General features: G+C 42.9%; 1 protein-coding gene across 1 annotated transcript; it reads right to left on the reverse strand.

Moving 5' to 3' along the window:
- Positions 1-5,673: 5,673 nt before the first annotated feature.
- On the reverse strand, positions 5,674-19,057 carry LOC118221326 (RUN domain-containing protein 3A-like). Its single transcript, XM_035406295.1, has 11 exons — positions 18,626-19,057; positions 16,176-16,303; positions 14,061-14,194; positions 13,514-13,599; positions 12,862-12,951; positions 12,012-12,092; positions 9,012-9,177; positions 8,600-8,757; positions 7,950-8,069; positions 7,468-7,568; positions 5,674-6,908 (listed from the first exon to the last, which is right to left on the reverse strand). The coding sequence occupies exons 1-11, from the start codon at positions 18,730-18,732 to the stop codon at positions 6,766-6,768; spliced, it is 1,314 nt and encodes a 437-aa protein (XP_035262186.1). The 5' UTR covers positions 18,733-19,057; the 3' UTR covers positions 5,674-6,765.
- Positions 19,058-20,502: the final 1,445 nt, after the last annotated feature.

Raw genomic sequence — 20,502 nt, forward strand, 5'->3', positions numbered from 1 at the left:
CATTAAGTACAAAATCTGAGGATACACCAATAATCTTTTTTAGCATACACATTGTGAATAATAGCATTCCTTAACATGGAATTACCAATGTAATCTTAACAGGCCCATTGAACCTAATAAAGATTTTTAAAATTAACATTACCTCATTTTGCAACATTGACATTTTTCCAAACAAAGGTCCATAGGGGCAACATTAGTTTGCATCATACATACATACTGATTGCAGAACATAGGACATTGTCCTGGAAGTCTGAATTGGCAGGTTTGCAGTCTTGAATGCAGTTGCAATTCAATTTTAGCAGTGTAGCTCTTTCCACCACTGGAAGCATCAATGTAGGAAAGATGTAAGTTTGATTTAGACGACCATGGATTAGGAAGCACTTCCGGATGAGGAGAGGTTACAGAGGAAAGAGCTGATGATGAGGGCAGGATGGAGCTGCGTGATTGACAGTCTAGAAGACCTTCATCGGGATCATGAATTTGATGCATGTGAAACTGAGCAAACAGGGATTATAAAAGTCAAGACACATGCATAATTGGGACAAGAAATGGTTTCTACACCCCTTAGAGACTTTGTTCAAGTTAAGATTGGGCTTGTAGGAAGAGCACTTGGGTCATAGTTATAAGAGTGATCGGAAAAATCATATGCAGTCATAACAAGTAGTTCAGCACGAAGGGGTGAATAAACAGGGGATTTAATACTAATCCCAAATAGGAATTCCCAACTTAACAGTAATATGCATATAAAGCCAAGCAAGAGATTTCAAAACTTCCCATTATTTCATTATATTTTCATTTACTGAATCAAGGGTTTCAAAGGCTATCCATCTCCACCACCACTGAAACATTCAGGGGCATTTGAAAAGGAATTCAGATACCCAAAGTGTCCTGAAGCAACAGAGAGCTTTGCAGGTGTTTATAGTTTGGGCTGATGCCAAAATGATAGAATTCCCTTTGGAAGGAAGGTGATGATTAATTTTATGTGTGAAGTAGCAGGATCTGTTGATGGCAGAATATGATCAATAGCTAAAATCATTAATAATAATAATCTGTGGTGACAAATTCTGGGTAGAGGTTTCAAGCAATGCTTCCATTTAAGAAAGGAGATAGAGTGAGTGCCATAGTCATAAAGAAACACAAAGTGCTAGATATTGTGATTCTATGTAAGTGTACATGGGCAATTGTTTAAGAAGATTACAAAGCAGTTCTTGTTTCATGACTGTCTGGTTGGGGGGGTGTTGGCTGGGTGGATGATGCATTGTATCTCCTCAGGCAAGTGATTGTAGTAGCACTGGGCAGGTCTGCATGAATGCCAGGCGGTGTGTGACAGCGTGTGGTGTGGAAGATAACTGGGCTGGGGTTTTCCGTGCAGGGAGTGCCTTTGGTGGTGTGGGAGAAGCTAACAGATAACAGGCTTTCACATGGCTCCCCCCACCAGGGATGGGAATGAATGAGTAATATCACCAAGGGAGTCAAGCTTCCTAGTAATGCCCACAACTGGCTCATGAGAACAGGCCTATTTCACAGCACAAGGAAAACAAGTGGATATCCCATTATGCTCTGCAAGTCACCATATGCACACTGGTTGAAGTCAGAGTTGGGTTACAGGATAGCCCAGCTAGCATAAAATGTTATTGCAACTTCTTACAATGTTTCTTTTTCTGCCAACCCCAAACCACATCTTTCCGGCCACACAGTAAATGGGTCAAGACTTTTCCACACATCACAGGAAAACCAGAGGATGAGTTTAAAGTCTTGACAACATAACATTTTACAAAGTTTCCACAATCTTAAAACATTTTTAAATCTATGATTGACTTGCTGTGAGGTTTACTAACATGAGAAGTGGTTTGATTTGGACCATTGTAATTATATTACATTCATTTCCGTGTTCCTGTGGTCCACAGGTATGAGTTAATATTCAGTTATTATGGTCCTAACACTGGTGATCCAAAGCCTTCCTGGTGGATATGGCATGAGTGTTTTACAGATACATATATATTAATCATTATATGACATCACATATGCTCTACTGGAATCCAGCAGCATAATAAAGCATTCTGTTTTACTTTAGATTTATGATGTGCCATTCACTTTGTCCAACTTCAAGTAACCTTCTGGACTGCATTGGCAGCACTACCATCTCATAAACATGCAAACATGCGACACCCATCCCAAGAATACCTCAGGCCTCTTTATCACTAAGCGGTTTAGAGGACATATATGATGTTCTATGAGTAAACAACACCCTGGTGAAGTGTTTTTAAATCAGCATTACAAAGCGCAGCTTTCTTGGTGTATGATTTTACGACCTAATAAAATACAATAATTGGGATGTCCTTAAGTGTTTTCACTGTGCAGTCCATTAGTCATGTTATGCTGTCATTATATCAGAAGACTACACTTCCTGCATAGCTTGTGCATGCATGCCACTAGTGCCAAGTTAGCTAGAAATGTCACTCATGAGCAATGAGGAGGGGAGACCCAACCAACTGAAACCGTGCCTCCCTGGGTGACTCTGTAGCTAATCACAAGTCACCCTGTGGGTTGTCTATCTACAGTCGGCACGAGCAGAGTCATGATTCAGTTCTGAAGTGAGCCATGTGACAGTGCTAATGACTAGCATTTAGCTAGTTGCACCACCAAGGTCCTTGTTAATAGGTAATAGGAACAGGGAAGAGAATAGCACACAGAGGAGCAGTCTGACATTTTGTATCTGTGCCAGTGCAATGTTAAATGAGTGAAGCGGTGGGTGGAGGCCGGCAGACTGGGGATTGTGTGGTTAGATATTGAAGTCATTCAGCAGAATCATTAGCGTGCTAGCTCTGAGGTAAGGCTCATGTGGAAACACTGGAGGACAATAGAGGGCAATGATGTACATTTCATTTGGAATCTCTTCATTTATAGTGGTAAGATCATGATACACAAGTCAGGAGATAGAGAGATGAGCTGGGCTAGAACAAGAATACCATGAAGTAGATATAACCAACCCACTGCTGTCTACCCCAGTCATATAAGCAGACATCATTGGAAAATGACTGCTGTAGCCAGAGGAGAGCATCAACAGAATGACAGCATTATTAAGTGTTATCCCTGTCTCAAGGAGAGCAAGGGCCAGTTGTGGGAGAACAGAAACATTAACCAATGTTAAGCCCGCCTTCTTAAGGCTGGCTGGCAGCTCCAGTGGCTGCCTGTGACTTGAAGGCTGACATTAGTGTACACAAGGTTTGAAGGGGTGTGATGTGAACCTGGAGAGGTGGCTTGTGATTGAGAGGCACTGTAACACCTGATGCATACTGTACCTGTTTTTTATTTGTACTACAGCCACACTGTATGCAGCTGAGATGCTTTGGTTGCCACCAAGGGCTATCAGCACAGAGATTTCCATCTGGTGTAAATGTGGTGAATGCTTTGTCACCAAGTGTTATTGCCACAGAGCTGTTTCCCACCATGTTTTTGCTACCAAGAGGTAATTTCTGTGAACCTTCCTCTTTGTCCTATGGCGGGACTCCAGCAGACAGACTACCTTGCCTTTATGACAATTTTTTACTTCAGCAACATTTAATTAAGTTTTGAGCAACTAGATTATTCAAAGCCATGTGGAGACACCGCACCAGCTTGAGGTTCAAGTGTTACTTCAACATCCATTATTATGGTTCTTTAGTCATGCACTACCAGGAGATGCCACATGAGGGCACATCGTAGCTGCCCATCGCGAACCCAATTTGCATGTTCTTTTTTTCAGTGTACACCTAAAGCATGTGTTATAACCAATTCTTTTCATTGACAAAATGTCCATCAAGCAGTTATATACAGATGAATGGGAGTAATGCGCCGCCATCTGCAGTTTCTTTCTCTCTATTGAACCTCACTGTTTTCACTCACAGCTCCAGAGCGAACAGCATTGCACGACATGGCCTCCTTAGAGACAGAGGAGCAAGAGGCAAACAGGAAGAGTCGAGCAGTCCTCAGATGTGACACAGGAGACAGAGAGCTTCCTGGCTCAGGCTTGTCACACATTTACTGAGACATTTGCAGGCATATAACCAGATACAGGCATTGAGGCAGGTTATATAAATAAAACAAAGCCTAAATTCTTCTGATAAGAAAACAGTGAGCAGAAATGCAGTACATGCTGGGAATTCAGTCATCAGAAACACTGTTGGCACATCAGACAGAGGAAAACAGACCAGTGGGGCGTGACCTAACTCTGTGTGACACTTGAGAACATGGAGAGAGCTCTCTGGTCTTTACTGAACCCAGCACAGCCTTGTCACTTTAATGCAGGCCGAGGGCTAACGTTGCCTGCACTAGCCCATTTTCTCACAGGGACTAATTAGGATTGTGCCTACACTGAGACTGTGCACTGGGGGTGGGGGGTAGAGTCTACCTCAAAGCTGTCTCAAGCAGTTGTTTGTGTATCTCTGAAAATAAACCTGGCTCTGTCCCTGTGTTAAGCAGCACCCTTCTCACCACTGGCTTTCTTCTGTCGTCCAAAAAAAGACAAAAAGAATGCCACCACACCCAAAGTGTCCATTTAATCCTGGTGTCTCCCTCTTATGTCCAGTGTTGGGTACGCTGTATAAAATTGATACAATTGAATACATCCATATTAAAATATTCAAACTTAAACTCTAATGTGTGCTTGTTTCAGTTGACACACAATGAATTGAGATACTAATATATGTTAATATGGGTATTGCAGTTCAGTCACATGTATCACAATATGCTGTAAAATGAATGCAAATATTTGTTGTTTTGATGCTTAATACAAAGCAAACACTGCTGCTTTATTCTGTCTATTTATCTAATTTATGAATATATCCGTAGCTCATGTATTATGAATGCCATCACTACTTGCTACAACACAAACCACTCGTTCAGTGGAGGAGGAGAAAGATATTTGACCAGAGCATTGAGCGTTCCCGGAATCAAAATTATTCCACTTGTATTTCATCCAAGGGTATTAGCAACACAAAATCATTGAGTTGCAAATACAACACAGTCATCAGCTGGAAGCTTACCATTTGTAAGTTTCTTTTACATTTATGAACGGTTCCATTGAATTTAAAACAATTGTAATCATGGTGATGCTGCTTTCTATGGAAGATTTGCTTCAACATAGTAATAATATTAATTTATGGATTACACCGTTCACAGACATCTTTGAGGACTGACAAGACATTTTCAAAATGATTTAGGGTTTTTACAAGATTCCTCAAAAAAAAAAAAAAATTCAGTTTACCTTACCATTCATTATGTACATCTACAATAATTTGAGCTTGAAATGAACTAGAGTAGCCAGCACACTTCTAATGGTTTCCAAGTTCACGCATAAAGCTGATTGATATACTATCATGTCAAGCACCTTCCCTCTCACTTAACATCTGACAAAAGAACCACGGGTGCTCCATAAACCGTATGCTGTCATACTGGCCTATCTATGCTTCAGTTGGTCATAAGACATAGTGTTCCTTTAGTCAAATGTCCTTCGGTCAAATCTGTTCTACATCCTGCCATTACTGCTAACATTTTGCTGTAGTTCAGCCAGGGATTAGTAGTAATCATTACATCTACGAAGGGCCAGCACCCATCAAATACACACAAACAGTACCACCACAAAAGCCTGCACAGAACAGAGCCATGCAAACCATTCAATGAAGAGGTGCCATATAAGGACATGACAAAAAGGCAGTTTTATTGCAATGTAAGGTGACAGCCAGCATAGCCATTAAAATATATGTAATTAAAAACAAACAAACCAAAATGCAGACCAGTGAACAATTTTATAAATTAAACCATTAACAATAATCGTGAAAAATAAAGCAGAAAAATTTCAGTAATTGCACACATACATCCACATGTTCATCCATACAGACATTTTAGTCAGGGCAATGAATGCCAACCCCACTTCCTATGGGAATTTTATCTTTAATAATGGGCAGAGAGGTTCCATGCTTGAAAAAAATCAACACACATCGCAACAATCATATGCATTCACAGATCACACAGGTCACACATCTGGCAGCCATTTTGTTAGCTACTACTCAAATACACCGAAGACACTAACCCAGGCGGAGAGTCAGAGGCCAAAAGTAGCCTGCTCTTTCAGTTTTTAAGAGGAAAATCCTGATAGTTGTCAGTCCCGGCTCTTTTTTTTTTTTTTTTTTTTTTACCTACCATGGACAGATAGAGAGATATTATAGATAGGCTGAGAAGACAGAGACAGACATAAATAGATAGATATATCAGGTATAGAACTGGACACCGAAATAAGTGGAGAGAAGGGCAGAAATACATTTTTTGTGAGTTCTGTAGTTCTGGAATGAAATGGTATGATAGCGCCAAAGACATTCTATACATGGAAAAATTCCAACAGATATATTCTAGAGATCCAACAGAGTCTGAGGGAAGTAGTGGGGCGGGGCTGAAGGAGGACTGAAGCTGTGGACGACCCAGCTGTTGTCGACTCATCGTACAATGACACAAACATAATCCTCAGGGAAAGACACGCTGCATCCTTCATTCTCTTCTCTGTGGGGGTTGTCTTCCACCTTACTTGCAGTGCAACAAAATAGTCTGTGGAGGGGGGGGGGGGGTTGTCTGGGGGAGGAGGGGGGATGGAGTAGAGATGGTTGTGGGTGTTGGTTAGCAGGGTCAAGGCCAAGGAAGGCACAGAGGCCCACACTGCGGTCAGGAGCGGGCGCCGTGCACCACAGAGCCGTCACACTGGCTCCTCGTACAAAGATGGGGGGATGGCGCCCCCTAGCTGGGAGAAAGGGCAGGACTGGCCTCTGTGCTGATGTTTACCAGGCACTCGCTGGATTTGAGGCTGGCCAGGGACTTGCAGCTGGGTAGAGAGGCCAGAGACCCACACAAGCCTAGCATGGAGGGGGTGTAGTCTTTTCCTAGGGAAGAGGAAGCATTGAAAGCAACACATCAAAATCTAAATGACAATGACAGCTCTACATGTCCATCATGTACATCAATGATGTCATGCACTTATATCAAAGTATAGCCAAATCAATGCAAAGCTCTTAAACAAAACAAAAAAATTATATTGTTATTATTTTCAAATAATCATGACACACAAAACAATACCCAATAGAGCGAAAAAGCGAGTGGAAATAAATACACAGGACACAAGACAGGCATGCATAAAAATAAAAACCAAAGTGAAAAATAAGATTATTTAATATATGCATACACACACAAATATAGTAATAGTAATACACAATCAAAGCAGAGTATTTTTTTTTTTTAAACTAAGAAAACAAAAAGAAGCAAAGCAAATAAATCATCAATAAACAATCAATAAACATATTTTGTGACACCTTCTACAGCAGAGACGTCATGGTCTACTCTATCTCCAGGATGAAACCATTTCTTTATCCCTCTTTTTACAGATTTATCCTTTATAAATCTACTGTGAATGTGTTGTTAAGTGTGTCCGTGCGTGCGCAGTACCTGTTGTGCACCAGGCTTCGCCATTCTGCTTCCCTTCCTTGTGGGATTCAGAGTCCAGACTGACCTCAGTGGAGAGCTGTTCCACACTAGGAAAGCTTCTCCTGCAGACACACGCATACAGACAGACAGACAGACGGACAGATTCATTGGTTTCATGACGATTCTTCTACAAAATTTCTGATTGAAGTGACAAGGCCTAAATTTCCCTTTTCATTCTGTTTGACACAATGTCCATGCACTCTGATGAAGCAACTTTGCTCCAAAACACGTCAGTGTTTATTTTTACCTTGACTTAACAAAATATTCCTAGAAGAGTGCCATCCTAAAGCCTTATTGCTTCATGCTCATTTCCATGGACTAGGCACCTTCTCTATATTTGTATCTTTAAATTTTCCTGACAGATGCACCGACACTACCGTATTAATTATAAAAATGACATCTAAATATTGTAAAATCCATGTGGCGACTGATGGGAAGCACACCTGCGGAAGAGCTTGACATCCTCCTGGTTGTTGAAGGTCTGGAGTGAGGGCCACTGGTTGACCAACGGGATGGACAGATCCTTAGCCAGGTGGTTAGAATCGCAGGGGATCAGGTTCGTCCTGGACAGACAGTAAATAACAGCACCAAAATATCTCACTACCTGCACTGTGTGTGCGCATGTGCATGTGTCAGTGTGCAAAAGTGTGTGTGTGTCAGTGTGTGTGTGTGAGAAACCTGAAGAAGAGAATACGTTTTTTAAAAACTGCAATATAATCAGCTGGATATTTAATAAGCCTAACTGTATATCACTATCCCACCTTTAGAAGGTTTCCCACCTTCTAAAGTGTTCTGATTTCAGTTGTGTGTGTCAGATAGAGCGAGTATCAACAAGTGCACCTGCATCTCTGCAACTTGGCAGTACGTGTCTGAACTGGACTTTGAACCAGTCTCTGTCCATCCATCCGTCTGTCCCCCCATGTCCCTCTGTCTGCCTGTCCCCCCCGTCCCCCCATGACCCTCTGCCCCCCGTCCCCCCCATGACCCTCTGTCCCATGCCCCTCTGTCCCCCCGTGTCCCCACATGCACCCCCGGACCCCATGTCCCCCCATGTCCCCCTGTGCCCCTCTGTCCCCCCGTGTCCCCCGCTCACAGCTGCTCCTGCAGCTCCAGCACGATGCCCTCCAGCTCCTTCTTCTCCTGCTCGCTCTGCTGCCGCAGCTCCTCCAGCCGCAGGGTCAGCCGCTTGTTCTCCGTCTCCAGGTTCTTCAGCTGGGACTCCCGCAGGCGCACCAGCTCCTCCAGGTAGCCCTGCGGGGAAGGGGAGCGTAGCCAGGCACAGGGGGCACAGCCATTGAGCACAGCACAGGAGGGCACCTCACAGGGCACATTAACTTTAAATGTTTTATTTATTCATTCATTTTTACAGACGTATTTTTGCTAATGGCTCTGACATTCAACAGGGAACAGCCTACAGGAAGCATCCCACTGTAAAAATGTTTTTAAATGATAAGGGCATAACGGCATTACAATTAAATGTAACCGAGACCCTGGTGACAGTTCACCTTCTGGGCATAGACGATCTTGAACCTCTGCTCCATCTTGCGGCACTTGTTGCTCCAGCTCTCCTCGTCGGTGACCAGCGGGATGTAGGGGTGCTCAGGGACGCTGTCGTCGCTGGTGCTGCTGTCCACGCTGCACCGATCCTCGTCATCGCTCAGGTAGTCGTAGCTGCGCAGACACGCACGCGTGCACAAACGAACACACGCTTAGACATCCTAAAAGGCACTCATCATGCTTAAGTAAATAAAACACAGCAGCTTGTAGATACGTCACAAAAATACACAAATACTGAAGACTTTATATATTCCACAAAGCACATTAAACATGAGCTGACGAATACATACACTATCAAAGGGACCAAGACACACACTATCAAAGGGACCAAGACACACACTATCAAAGGGACCATGACACACACTATCAAAGGGACCAAGACACACACTATCAAAGGGACCAAGACACACACTATCAAAGGGACCAAGACACACACTATCAAAGGGACCAAGACACACACTATCAAAGGGACCATGACACACACTATCAAAGGGACCATGAGACACACTATCAAAGGGACCAAGACACACACTATCAAAGGGACCATGACACACACTATCAAAGGGACCATGAGACACACTATCAAAGGGACCATGACACACACTATCAAAGGGACCATGACACACACTATCAAAGGGACCATGACACACACTATCAAAGGGACCATAAGACACACTATCAAAGGGACCATGAGACACACTATCAAAGGGACCATGACGCACACTATCAAAGGGACCATGACGCACACTATCAAAGGGAGCATGACGCACACTATCAAAGGGACCATGACGCACACTATCAAAGGGACCATGACGCACACTATCAAAGGGACCATGACACACACTATCAAAGGGACCAAGACACACACTATCAAAGGGACCAAGACACACACTATCAAAGGGACCAAGACACACACTATCAAAGGGACCATGAGACACACTATCAAAGGGACCATGAGACACACTATCAAAGGGACCATGAGACACACTATCAAAGGGACCATGACACACACTATCAAAGGGACCATGAGACACACTATCAAAGGGACCATGAGACACACTATCAAAGGGACCATGAGACACACTATCAAAAGCCGCGTTTCCACCAAAATTACCCGGAACTTTCAGTCCCAGGAACTACTTTACCAGGAACTAAAAGGTTCCTTCAGCCAATGGTTGTCTGCGTTTCCACCGGGGTCTAAAGTACCGTGAAGATTAGGCAAATTAGCCCACTGACGTTTGAAAAAGCGACGTTGTCGTCGGTCCATCTGTCATATGATTTCTTCTGTAACTCCATTCTACCACCGAAGTAGCCTACATTATTTTCTAATAACCGGGACAGCCCGGAGGGGTTTATTCCACTTATATACAACGAGTTACCAACAATGACTATATATGGTTACTTTTGTATTTATTGATTTTCATATATCCTCTCAAACACATTCATTATGTTTTTATGCGAACATTCGCTTTCATGTCTTGAAATCCGAAGCGACAGAATGCATTCACATTTATATGTATAACTGGCAACAACAGCAGAAAACATGCACACGTTGTAAACAATTTGCTGTTTGATTACTTTCTCGTCGTCAATTCCATATAGGCTAATGGCAAAATGACAAGAATAGAACGAAAACTCAGACTTGCGTGAAAATGTAAATTAGTAGTGGTACAGCCACCGTTTGCTTTCCTTCGAAGTTACTGCTAGCCGAGCAGCGAAGTGTGCCCTCCAGATGCGAACCATGCACCATAAATTAGTCCATAGTCTTTTCGTGGAATTGAAAAATGGCAGTAAAATTGAGTAAAATTACGGCAGTCTGAAAAAGCTAAAGGGAAGATTACTAGAATTAACCTGTTATTTTACCCGGATAAAAAGTGCGGAAGGTGATTTCCAGTTTGCTTGTACTGTATCACCAATGTTAATTATGCAGAACTACCGCATACCTCACATAACTGTATCAAACGTTTTGAGTCAATTACAACGGGCTAACAAAGAAAATCCGGAAGAAAATATTCAGCAACCGAATTAATCCGTTTGAATGTTTTGGTAGCCTACGTAATATGCTGTCCCAGCACGAATGCTTAGCATTTTATAAAACGAATACTAAAGCAAGAAAAGAACAGAAGAGCACACGTTATAATTCCAAGACGTTGGCAGGCTATAACCAAAACTAGGCTACTGCGCCGCATAACATACAAGTTTGATTTGAAGTTATTATGAAAATAAATTGGTTTGCCGCTGCATATTTTCAAACATGGCGGGTAATGGCGGAAAATAAATACAACTCAAACGCTGCGAGTACTCGACCAATCAGAAATGTTCAGCGCTGCAAGCTCCACCCAAAAGGTTCCTGTACTTTCGGAAAGTACTACCCTCCGAGCAGGAACGTTTTGGGGGGTAAAACAAAGCCCCCAGAACTAAATTTAGACCCTAGTTCCTGCGGTGGAAACGCACTGAGTTCCTCAAAAGGTTCCTAGTTCCGGGGTATAGTTCCTGCGGTGGAAACGCGGCTAAAGGGACCATGACGCACACTATCAAAGGGACCATGACACACACTATCAAAGGGACCATGACACACACTATCAAAGAGACCATGACGCACACTATCAAAGGGACCATGACACACACTATCAAAGGGACCATGACACACACTATCAAAGGGACCATGACACACACTATCAAAGGGACCATGACATACACTATCAAAGGGACCATGACACACACTATCAAAGGGACCATGACACACACTATCAAAGGGACCATGACACACACTATCAAAGGGACCATGACACACACTATCAAAGGGACCATGACACACACTATCAAAGGGACCATGACACACACTATCAAAGGGACCATGAGACACACTATCAAAGGGATCATGACACACACTATCAAAGGGACCATGTTACATATTCCTGTGGAGCCCATCTCGCCTCTGCCCTTACCTCTGAGTGAACTTCAGGTAGGGCGTGTAGTCGATTACCGCCACAGACTTTCCATCCAACACCTCACCCTTCAGACAGAAACTGGGAGAGAAATTATTAATATTTTGTGTAGTTGGTACAACCAGAATCCATTAATTAACATGTGACACAGTCTCTGTTTATTTAGGTCACCGCTTCAGAGTTTTACACCACTACTTAAAGACTGATGATGATGGTGGTATATTCACAGTGATTAGTTACAACCTAATGAAAACAAGCAATGGGCAAACAAAGGTTTTAAAGCAGTAATAAGAGATCAAATTCTTTGCATTTTGCACCGAAAACTGTTATCCCCACATTCTGCCTATTCCATGCTGATATTCCATCCACAGACCTTCTTAACACCTCAAGAGCTTCAACATTGGCCAGAACACATTAGCCACAGCACAAAGGAATGCAAACTGAATACTCGCTTTTATGAATTATGGCTGGCCTTACTGCTTTCACCAGGAGCCTTTTAAGCTACCAAATAATGTTCAATGCACAATTAATTCATATAGCAGCTTCAATACAGATCATATTATTGAAACCGCCAGCTCTTCCAACAAGTCTAAAGGTGATTTACAACTGTTAAGGGTAATTCAATTTGAATAAGAGTCCATTTCCTTGGATCAACACAGAAGTGGCTTTTTGATAAAGGAGCCCAACAAAGAAGCTAAAGGACATTTCCATACTGATGATTCACCACGTCTAAGGGCTCACGTGTTTGACTCCAGGGCAGTTTGCAATGAAGCAGTTACAGACACTGGAAACAAGGCTCCGTATTTCCTTCCACACAGACAGAGTAAAGATGCATTGGGCGCAAGGTCACCTGAAGTCTATGGCACCAAGTCCGATGAGCATGCCTGTCAGCACAGTGGCCTCTTCCCGTAGCATAATGGCACCATCATCATAGCACCTCCTGCATCACAGAGATAACCATTCAAACCGTAACTATTCACACACTATAGAAGCTCACGGTTAAATATCAAACTGAAGTGTTGTCTGTTGAGCTCTACAGTACAGCGTATTTCTCTCTGCAGTGTACTTCTGTTACTGGCCAGTTGTTTGGTACATTCTACTGCTCAGCCATGTGACGTAGTTCAGTGCGTGTTACACTGCATATTCCAGTGGCTTGAAAAAACAGGAGCTGAACTGCTTAAGCTGATGGCATCAGTAATAATTGACAAACCCCAGCTAATCAGAATGAACACGGTAGATAGCGAGAGAGCTCTGGCTTAAAACAATCAGCCGCACAGGAAGCAGTTAGCTCAAGCCATAAAGTGAAACAAGTGCAGCCCCAAACAGCCCACCAGGAGTAAAGTGCTGTTTGTCATTCATTGTTATGCAGCGTCTTTGCTGACGTGGGCAGTGTTATTTTGCTGGCTCAGTGTTCCCATACAGGCTGTCCCTGTGCTGTGCTGTAGCGGAATGCTGTGCTCTGCGGCACTGTGTTCTGCTTTGCTGTACCGTGCAGTGCTGACCTAGTTGTCCGCGTGTCTCTGAGGGCTGTGGCTATGTACTCCGACAGCCGCTTCTCCATCAGGGCCACTCGAATCCAGGCTCGACCCTGCGACACAGAGACAGTCACTCAACCTCAACCTGATAAACTTACTGACTTTACAAACATCATGCCCAGTAAAATGGCTTAGTTTTCTCCTGTCTTTACTAAACCACTACTATTAGTCTCTCCCTTGCTGACAGTGCACATAGTTCCTAACAAAACAAATGTCCTGGCTGGTCCTACTTAGGGAGTGGTCCATTTGCAGGACTTTACTAATTCCTTCCTCCAACTCAATAGTCCTCTGGATATTTTGTTCACTTGAAGCCTCTGCTCTTAACCAGTCACTGCAGGTAAATGTCTGCTGCAGGCAAAACAGGTGGGGGGGGGGGGGGGGTTACACAGACCATGACTGCGCTGGGAGCTATGTGTGTACTGGCCTCGCTCTGCATGTGCTGTACGGTAAATGCTGTGGCACAGATATGACGCGTCTAAAGCGGTGTCCGGCGTCAGACCGCGGCGGCTCTTGCCTTGGCCCGTGAGGTGTTGATGTTCTCCATGTTCTCAATGCTGCCGATGCAGTTGTTCTGCACCTTGCTGCAGGCCAGGCGGATGAAGTCCCAGAAACTGCGCTGTCCATCGTAGCTGAACCAGCTGCCCGGACCTGACACCGAGCACACAGCCAAGGGATGCCGATTACGTTACGTTAAGTAAAAAACACACACCAACACAAAAAAACGCACACTAAAGCCATTCAATCACTCCACATTACAAACATGCTATAGAATTCTGAGATTAGTGCATGCATGCTTGTATCAGGATAGTTGGGAGGTGCGCTTGGGAGAATTATTTTGGTAGCTATATTTAAGTAGTATTCAAAAGCACACAATCACACATCACCACTCAGGCAGAAAAAAGGAAAGAGAAGGCTGTCTGAATCCATTCCTGGAAGCCATTAAGGAAATCTCTGACTCCCCCTCCACCCTCCTAAAAGGTGTGATATATCAGAGGCCGGGACCTGCTGCTGATGGGCTTAAAGGGCATTGTCTCCAGCAGGGGGAGCCCTCACTATAGCTTGCTACAGGGAGGGATAAGGAGCAGAGCCCGACCGATATATCGGACGGCCAATATATCGGGCCGATATTTGCATTTTTGGACCATATCTGTATCGGTAGTCAAGGACGACGTGTGGCCGATATGTAGGACCGATAATTTTATTTATTTTTTAGCACTGACACATGGGCGCTCCTAGCACTCCATCTAGTGTTTCTCGCTGCCCACAACATCAGCAAGGTTCATGTGACCTGGAACTATTTTCTCAGTGTTCATTTCTATTGGTTGACAGTGTTAATAATGTTAATATTATAATAATAATATAATAATGTTAAATATTCTTTAATAAAGTTATTTGTACCTTTGCATAGTTATATCAGTACAAAATCTGTGCACAATCCACATAGAAAAGGTCTATTTTCATTCCAGCTCAAAAATTCACTATATTGGCTGCCATATCAGTAATTGGTGAATTTTCCCCCTAGAAAATTGGTATTGGACTCAAAAATCCCATATCGGTCAGGCTCTAATAAGGAGGGGAACAGGGGAGCCACAGAGTTCTCATTCGGAGGTGATAGTGCATCCATTAATGTAACTGAAGTATAAGAAGGTGGCAAACATCCCATCATTCCTACAGAGAGCAGCATGGTGCATGTACAAGCGTGTGTGTGTGTGTGCGCGTGTCAGGGAGGGGCGATGGAGCCATTTACATTGAGTGATATGATGATAATATGAAGCAGTTACACATAGCAAGAGGTTTGGGGGTATTCACCAATCCATACAGTGAAGAACAAGGTGCTAATAATATAGTGTGGATTTTAGTCACTGAATTTTCTTAATTTTATATTCATAACTTACATGCATTATCATTTGTTAATATCTCTACTCATATTGCATACATATTAACAGTAATATATACCGACCAGGTAGACCCTTGGTAAATGAAATTCAGGATCACCAAAAGTAAGATGCTTCATATGGGGGGAATTATATTATCGGAGTTAATAGTCTGTACGATAAGCACAGAGCTATTAACAAGCAATGCCAGCAATTTATGAGGAATGAATTGAAATAATTCTCATTCTACCCTCAACACAAGAAAACGTTTTATGAATTAATGAATGGAATAGCTTGCCATGTCTCAGTTTAAACACAACCCTTAAGGGCTGGTTTCACAGTCACAGATTAAGCTCAGACCAGGACTAAATTTTGAATAGAGAATTGAATTTAGTCTAGGAGTAGGCTTAATCTGTGTTTCTGTGTTCAAAAAGTGGTTTGTCCCTGTGTGATAAATTCAATGTGATCAGACTGGATTGCCAAAATGGTCTGTTTATGTCACTAATAGATCGTCATATATCATCATATTAATCCATTCCTACATGCATGGTGGGGCAACATGAATCCATTATGATAAAGATAGGAGAATATTCCCTTCTTTTTGAGCCGCTTGCTTCCCCTGAATTGACTCCATTCCCTTCCGCGTCACCGCACAATGCAGCCACTTTAGTCTCTACGGCCCGATTGGAGGGAAAATGCCAGCCCTTTTCCCTAGTCTCCAAACACAGACAGCCCCCCGCGTGGATGCCCTTTACCTGCAGAGCTCCCCTTGAAGCGGTGGCTGAGGATGTGCTCCAGAATGGCAGCGAAATTGATGAACTCCTCGGAGGAGTCGTCGATGGGCTCCGCCGTGTACTTCTCCAGCAGCGTCTTCACAGAGAACCTGCCCGCGACACACACCACACGGCGAATGAGGCTAAAGGGCCTACCATTACCGCGGATGAGGGTATCAACATGGAGGGGGTGTCCCGAGGTGACATCACCATCAGCAAAGCAATCAAGCCATCACCGCAGGGTACACCATTAGCCAGACAGCAGTGATGTCATCGAGGAGACACGAGAACTAACGTGGGCCAAAGTGTTATGATGAACATTACCGGCATACCACAGAATTCCGGTGTAGAATCGCATTACGCCCTCATCCAGGAATTGGCTCTAGGTCTGACACTGCACAGATCTCATCTCAGTGACAGAGGTCTTTTGCCATCAGTTCCTGCTGCAATGTTCTCTTACAGTACACTGTACGAAGCTCGATATAAGAACATCAGCTAAATGAATGTAATTTAATATCAGCGCTGAAATGACATTTGAGATAAAAGTCAAAGAGTACATCTTAGCCATGCACTTCCATTACAAAAAGAAGTCAAGCAACATGACAGAGAACAATCCACAGCAGCTTTTCATGCACTGGGATGTAAAACCATGTGATCAATTCTAAATTATGTAGTTCCTGTCATCTTACTCCGGCAGGCTTGGATATGCTGATACGAGTGGTGAGCAGGACTGATGTACCGGAATCAAATTTCTCAAAGCCTTTTCTCATCAGTGATTGGATGAGCACAGTGCTGACACACTGTAAATTCCATTCATGACTCCTCATGACATAACGCTTCGCTGGTCTTTGTTTTGTGAATTCTCTGACAGGTAGAGAGAATGACATATTTAGATGGTGCTGTGTGTATGAGGAAGAGTGGCCTTGCTCTATCAATATACTCTATCTTGATAACACCTAGTTACTGAAGCAGTGTGAATGGTGCTATAGCAGAACTGCTCACTTAAGGAACTTCTGTATAAAACATGGCACCTGACATAATATTATTAGCTGATGTATAGGCTTTGCATTATGTCAATGTGTGTTGGCTATGCACATATAGATGTATGTGTCTATCTAGCCTGTTTCTGGCAGAATGTGAAAATGAATCTCCTGTTGAAGACAAATAAAGCTCTAATCTAATACGCTTATTTTAACAGTTTGGGCACACTGCCTTTTATTTCACCATCAATTGTCTTGTGAGCAACAATGTCTCCTTCAGCCATGCCACAGTGTTCCCATGACAACAAGACAATCGCCCCACTGTCCAAGATAGCCAATGACACTCTCTGACTGCCACGGTCTAGTATTTACAAGTCATACAGAATCCACTGCTGGTCTTTGAGAAGCAGGATCTATCTGCAACCAAAAAAGGCAGGAGAGTGTTGTTCAGAATCTAGAAGACATTATTATTATTATGATTCCCATAGCTTAGCAGTTTGATCTATTTCGGTCCTTCAGACCATTCTATATTTAGCTAACCATCAACCGGGCGCAGGGCATTGTAGGCAACATTGTATCAACTCAGGCCGCCATAAGTGATGATAAAGGTCGCAACCACAGACTTTGGAATACTTCAATCCGAAGCCCCACAGCTTAATTTTCGCAACGAGTACATTATGTTTCTTCACTGTGGCGTTTGATATGGCTGATGTTCTGCTGACAGTGGTCCTTCGGGCTAGAAAGCTACGTCCTTGTCCCGAGAAGGTTGTCGTCATAGCAACGATACCACCCCTGACATTCCTGTTGGAAAAAAATAACATATAGGCTACGGCGGCCCCCTCAGCTAGGCCCGTGACACATTCTATGGCGACGATCATGGTGGATTTACTGCATCCTTTTGAACACCCTTCCAAAAAAACGCAACAGCACACAATGTTATCTTCTAAAAATCAAATGATTCGTGCGGCGAAATGCATCACCCTCTACAAGAATTAAACTATAGGGTTGAGTCTTCTGCTTATATTCAGGGAGAGCTGCCCAGCAAAATGTCACCATTATCAATCCCAATTGCCTTTATTATTCATATAAATATAGTTTGTAGATGTGTAAAATATTAACAATATTTGTATTTGCACTGAGGGCAATTTATAACGATATGACTCACTAGCTAATATGAACAGATTGCTTTGTCTTCTCGACAATTTTGAAACCGCAGCAGGCCTACACCTCCTAAGGTAAGCTAACTAGCTAATCGAGCCACTGATACATTGGAAGGTTCTTTTATGGCCAAAACAAACCACTGACAAACCCAGGACAATATCAAATGAAACAACTCAATTTATTCAACTCAATTTTGAGCAATTCCAGTAGGTAGCCAATTTAATCTAACCATCTGAGAACAACTAGCACAGCCACGTTCAATTACCCCTGCAATGATAGCTTATGCATTACCTGCAAACTGTGATGAGATTTTTGCGCTCCACGGCAACGCTTCGAGAGGATGCTTTTTTCGATGATAGACCCATAGCCATTGCTGACTGGACACAGCTCGATTCCATTCAGAGGCGGCACGAAGCCCACTGTAACCATAGACGGCGAAACCCCTCCCTTGTTACGCCATACAAAAACTCGCTGGACTCCTGTGTCAAGGAAGGACGGATGCTGGGCAAAAAGATAAAGGGCATCCAGTCCAACGGAGGGAAGCAATTGAACCTTTGGAACGTCCGTACAGATTACCTTATTTCACATTCCTGTCTGACTCCGCGTGTCACGGCAAAACACACGTTTGGTTCCTTGACCAAATGACAGGACTCTTTCCGCTTGTGTTCACGATCTCGGTTTGCCTAGCGTCCTCTGTCTCCACTCCTTATCAACCCTCCCCTTCTATACCCCTCCCCTCTGACTTTACTGATGATCTCAACTCACCCACAGCGGTGGATGGAAAGCCAGAAAAAATTCCATACGCACGTTTACGGACACAATTAAATTATTTACAGCGCACCTTTATCAGAAATCACAGTCACATGCAATATCATATAGCTTATACATATCATACAATATTTAACATACAAATATATTTTTTTATTTGTCCATTGCTACAATTTTGTTTAATTCGTCTCATTCTATATTTTCAGTATTGTTAATTGCCCTGCTGAAATAGTGTAAACATGTTACATGTACGGTACTACATTAATGAGATCTTAATTATTTTATTTTTGAGTGCAAGTTTTACCTTTTATGTACTTAGGGATTTGCACTGCCACAGTGGACAAAGTATTTCAATTCAATGTAAACACTTTGGTTATTTGGACAACAATCCAATTGAACTGCAACGAAAATGACCCACCCCTTCAACTGGCCTTCAGGACAGCTGCTATGGACAAATGAACAAGAGAGCCTACACTCCTTCCAACATACGAGCACAAACTCTAATTCTCAATCTGCTCTTAATGTAAAATAAGTGGTGTTATTGCATGCATTTTGAATCGAGATTCTAGAAAAATTACAATATACTCAGCTCCTCCTAGTGGAGCTTTCTTATAATTGCATACAAAGTCCCAAGGCTTTCATTAGTCATCTGCAAGCCTGCAAAACAAACGGCACTAACATATAGACAAGCAAGCAACAACTCATTTTCAGAAAAGACAGAGACCTAATCAAAATGCAATAACTTACTGGTTATTCACTCTGCCAATCACTCAATGACCAGCCATTCCATGGAGTTCAGCAAGCAAATCTATAGGAAGATGGGTATGAAAATCCCTACAATTTTCTAATCTTATGAACCTCTCTCAGGGAGTGCAAAACCTTCCTTGGTTGCTTACACTGCATGGAATGTTGCATTTACGTGTGGACACAAGTCAGAAAACGGACACATTCCCTTATCCAGACACTTAGCATAAATTACCATACATGGCCATCCACATCTCAGGACTCAGAAATAAATTTCAGCGTTTACAGAACCCATGAATTAATTGGGATTACCGGAGTCTGGAAATCCCCAATCACAGACGTGGACCTTGAGCGTGAAGAAGTTTCTGGAAATTTGTGTGTTGACATGGGGAAACTGACCAAAAATACTCCAAATTTCATTGAAATTTAAAAGGTTGGGTATCTTCCAGAAACTCAATTTTTCATGCAGTGTTATACAGGGGCAGAATTTTGACATAGGATTCATAAAAAAATTGGGGGGAGACACACTGCTGGACCAACTGGTCTCACATAGTCAAACATCAAGTCTCAAGCATACTAACTAGTCTAGCAATTAATTCATATGAAAATATTGGGGGTGACATGTCTCCGTCTCCCCCAAAACCTATGCGTCTGCA

The sequence above is a fragment of the Anguilla anguilla genome, chromosome 2 (genome assembly GCF_013347855.1).
Source record: "Anguilla anguilla isolate fAngAng1 chromosome 2, fAngAng1.pri, whole genome shotgun sequence".
NCBI lineage: Eukaryota > Metazoa > Chordata > Actinopteri > Anguilliformes > Anguillidae > Anguilla > Anguilla anguilla.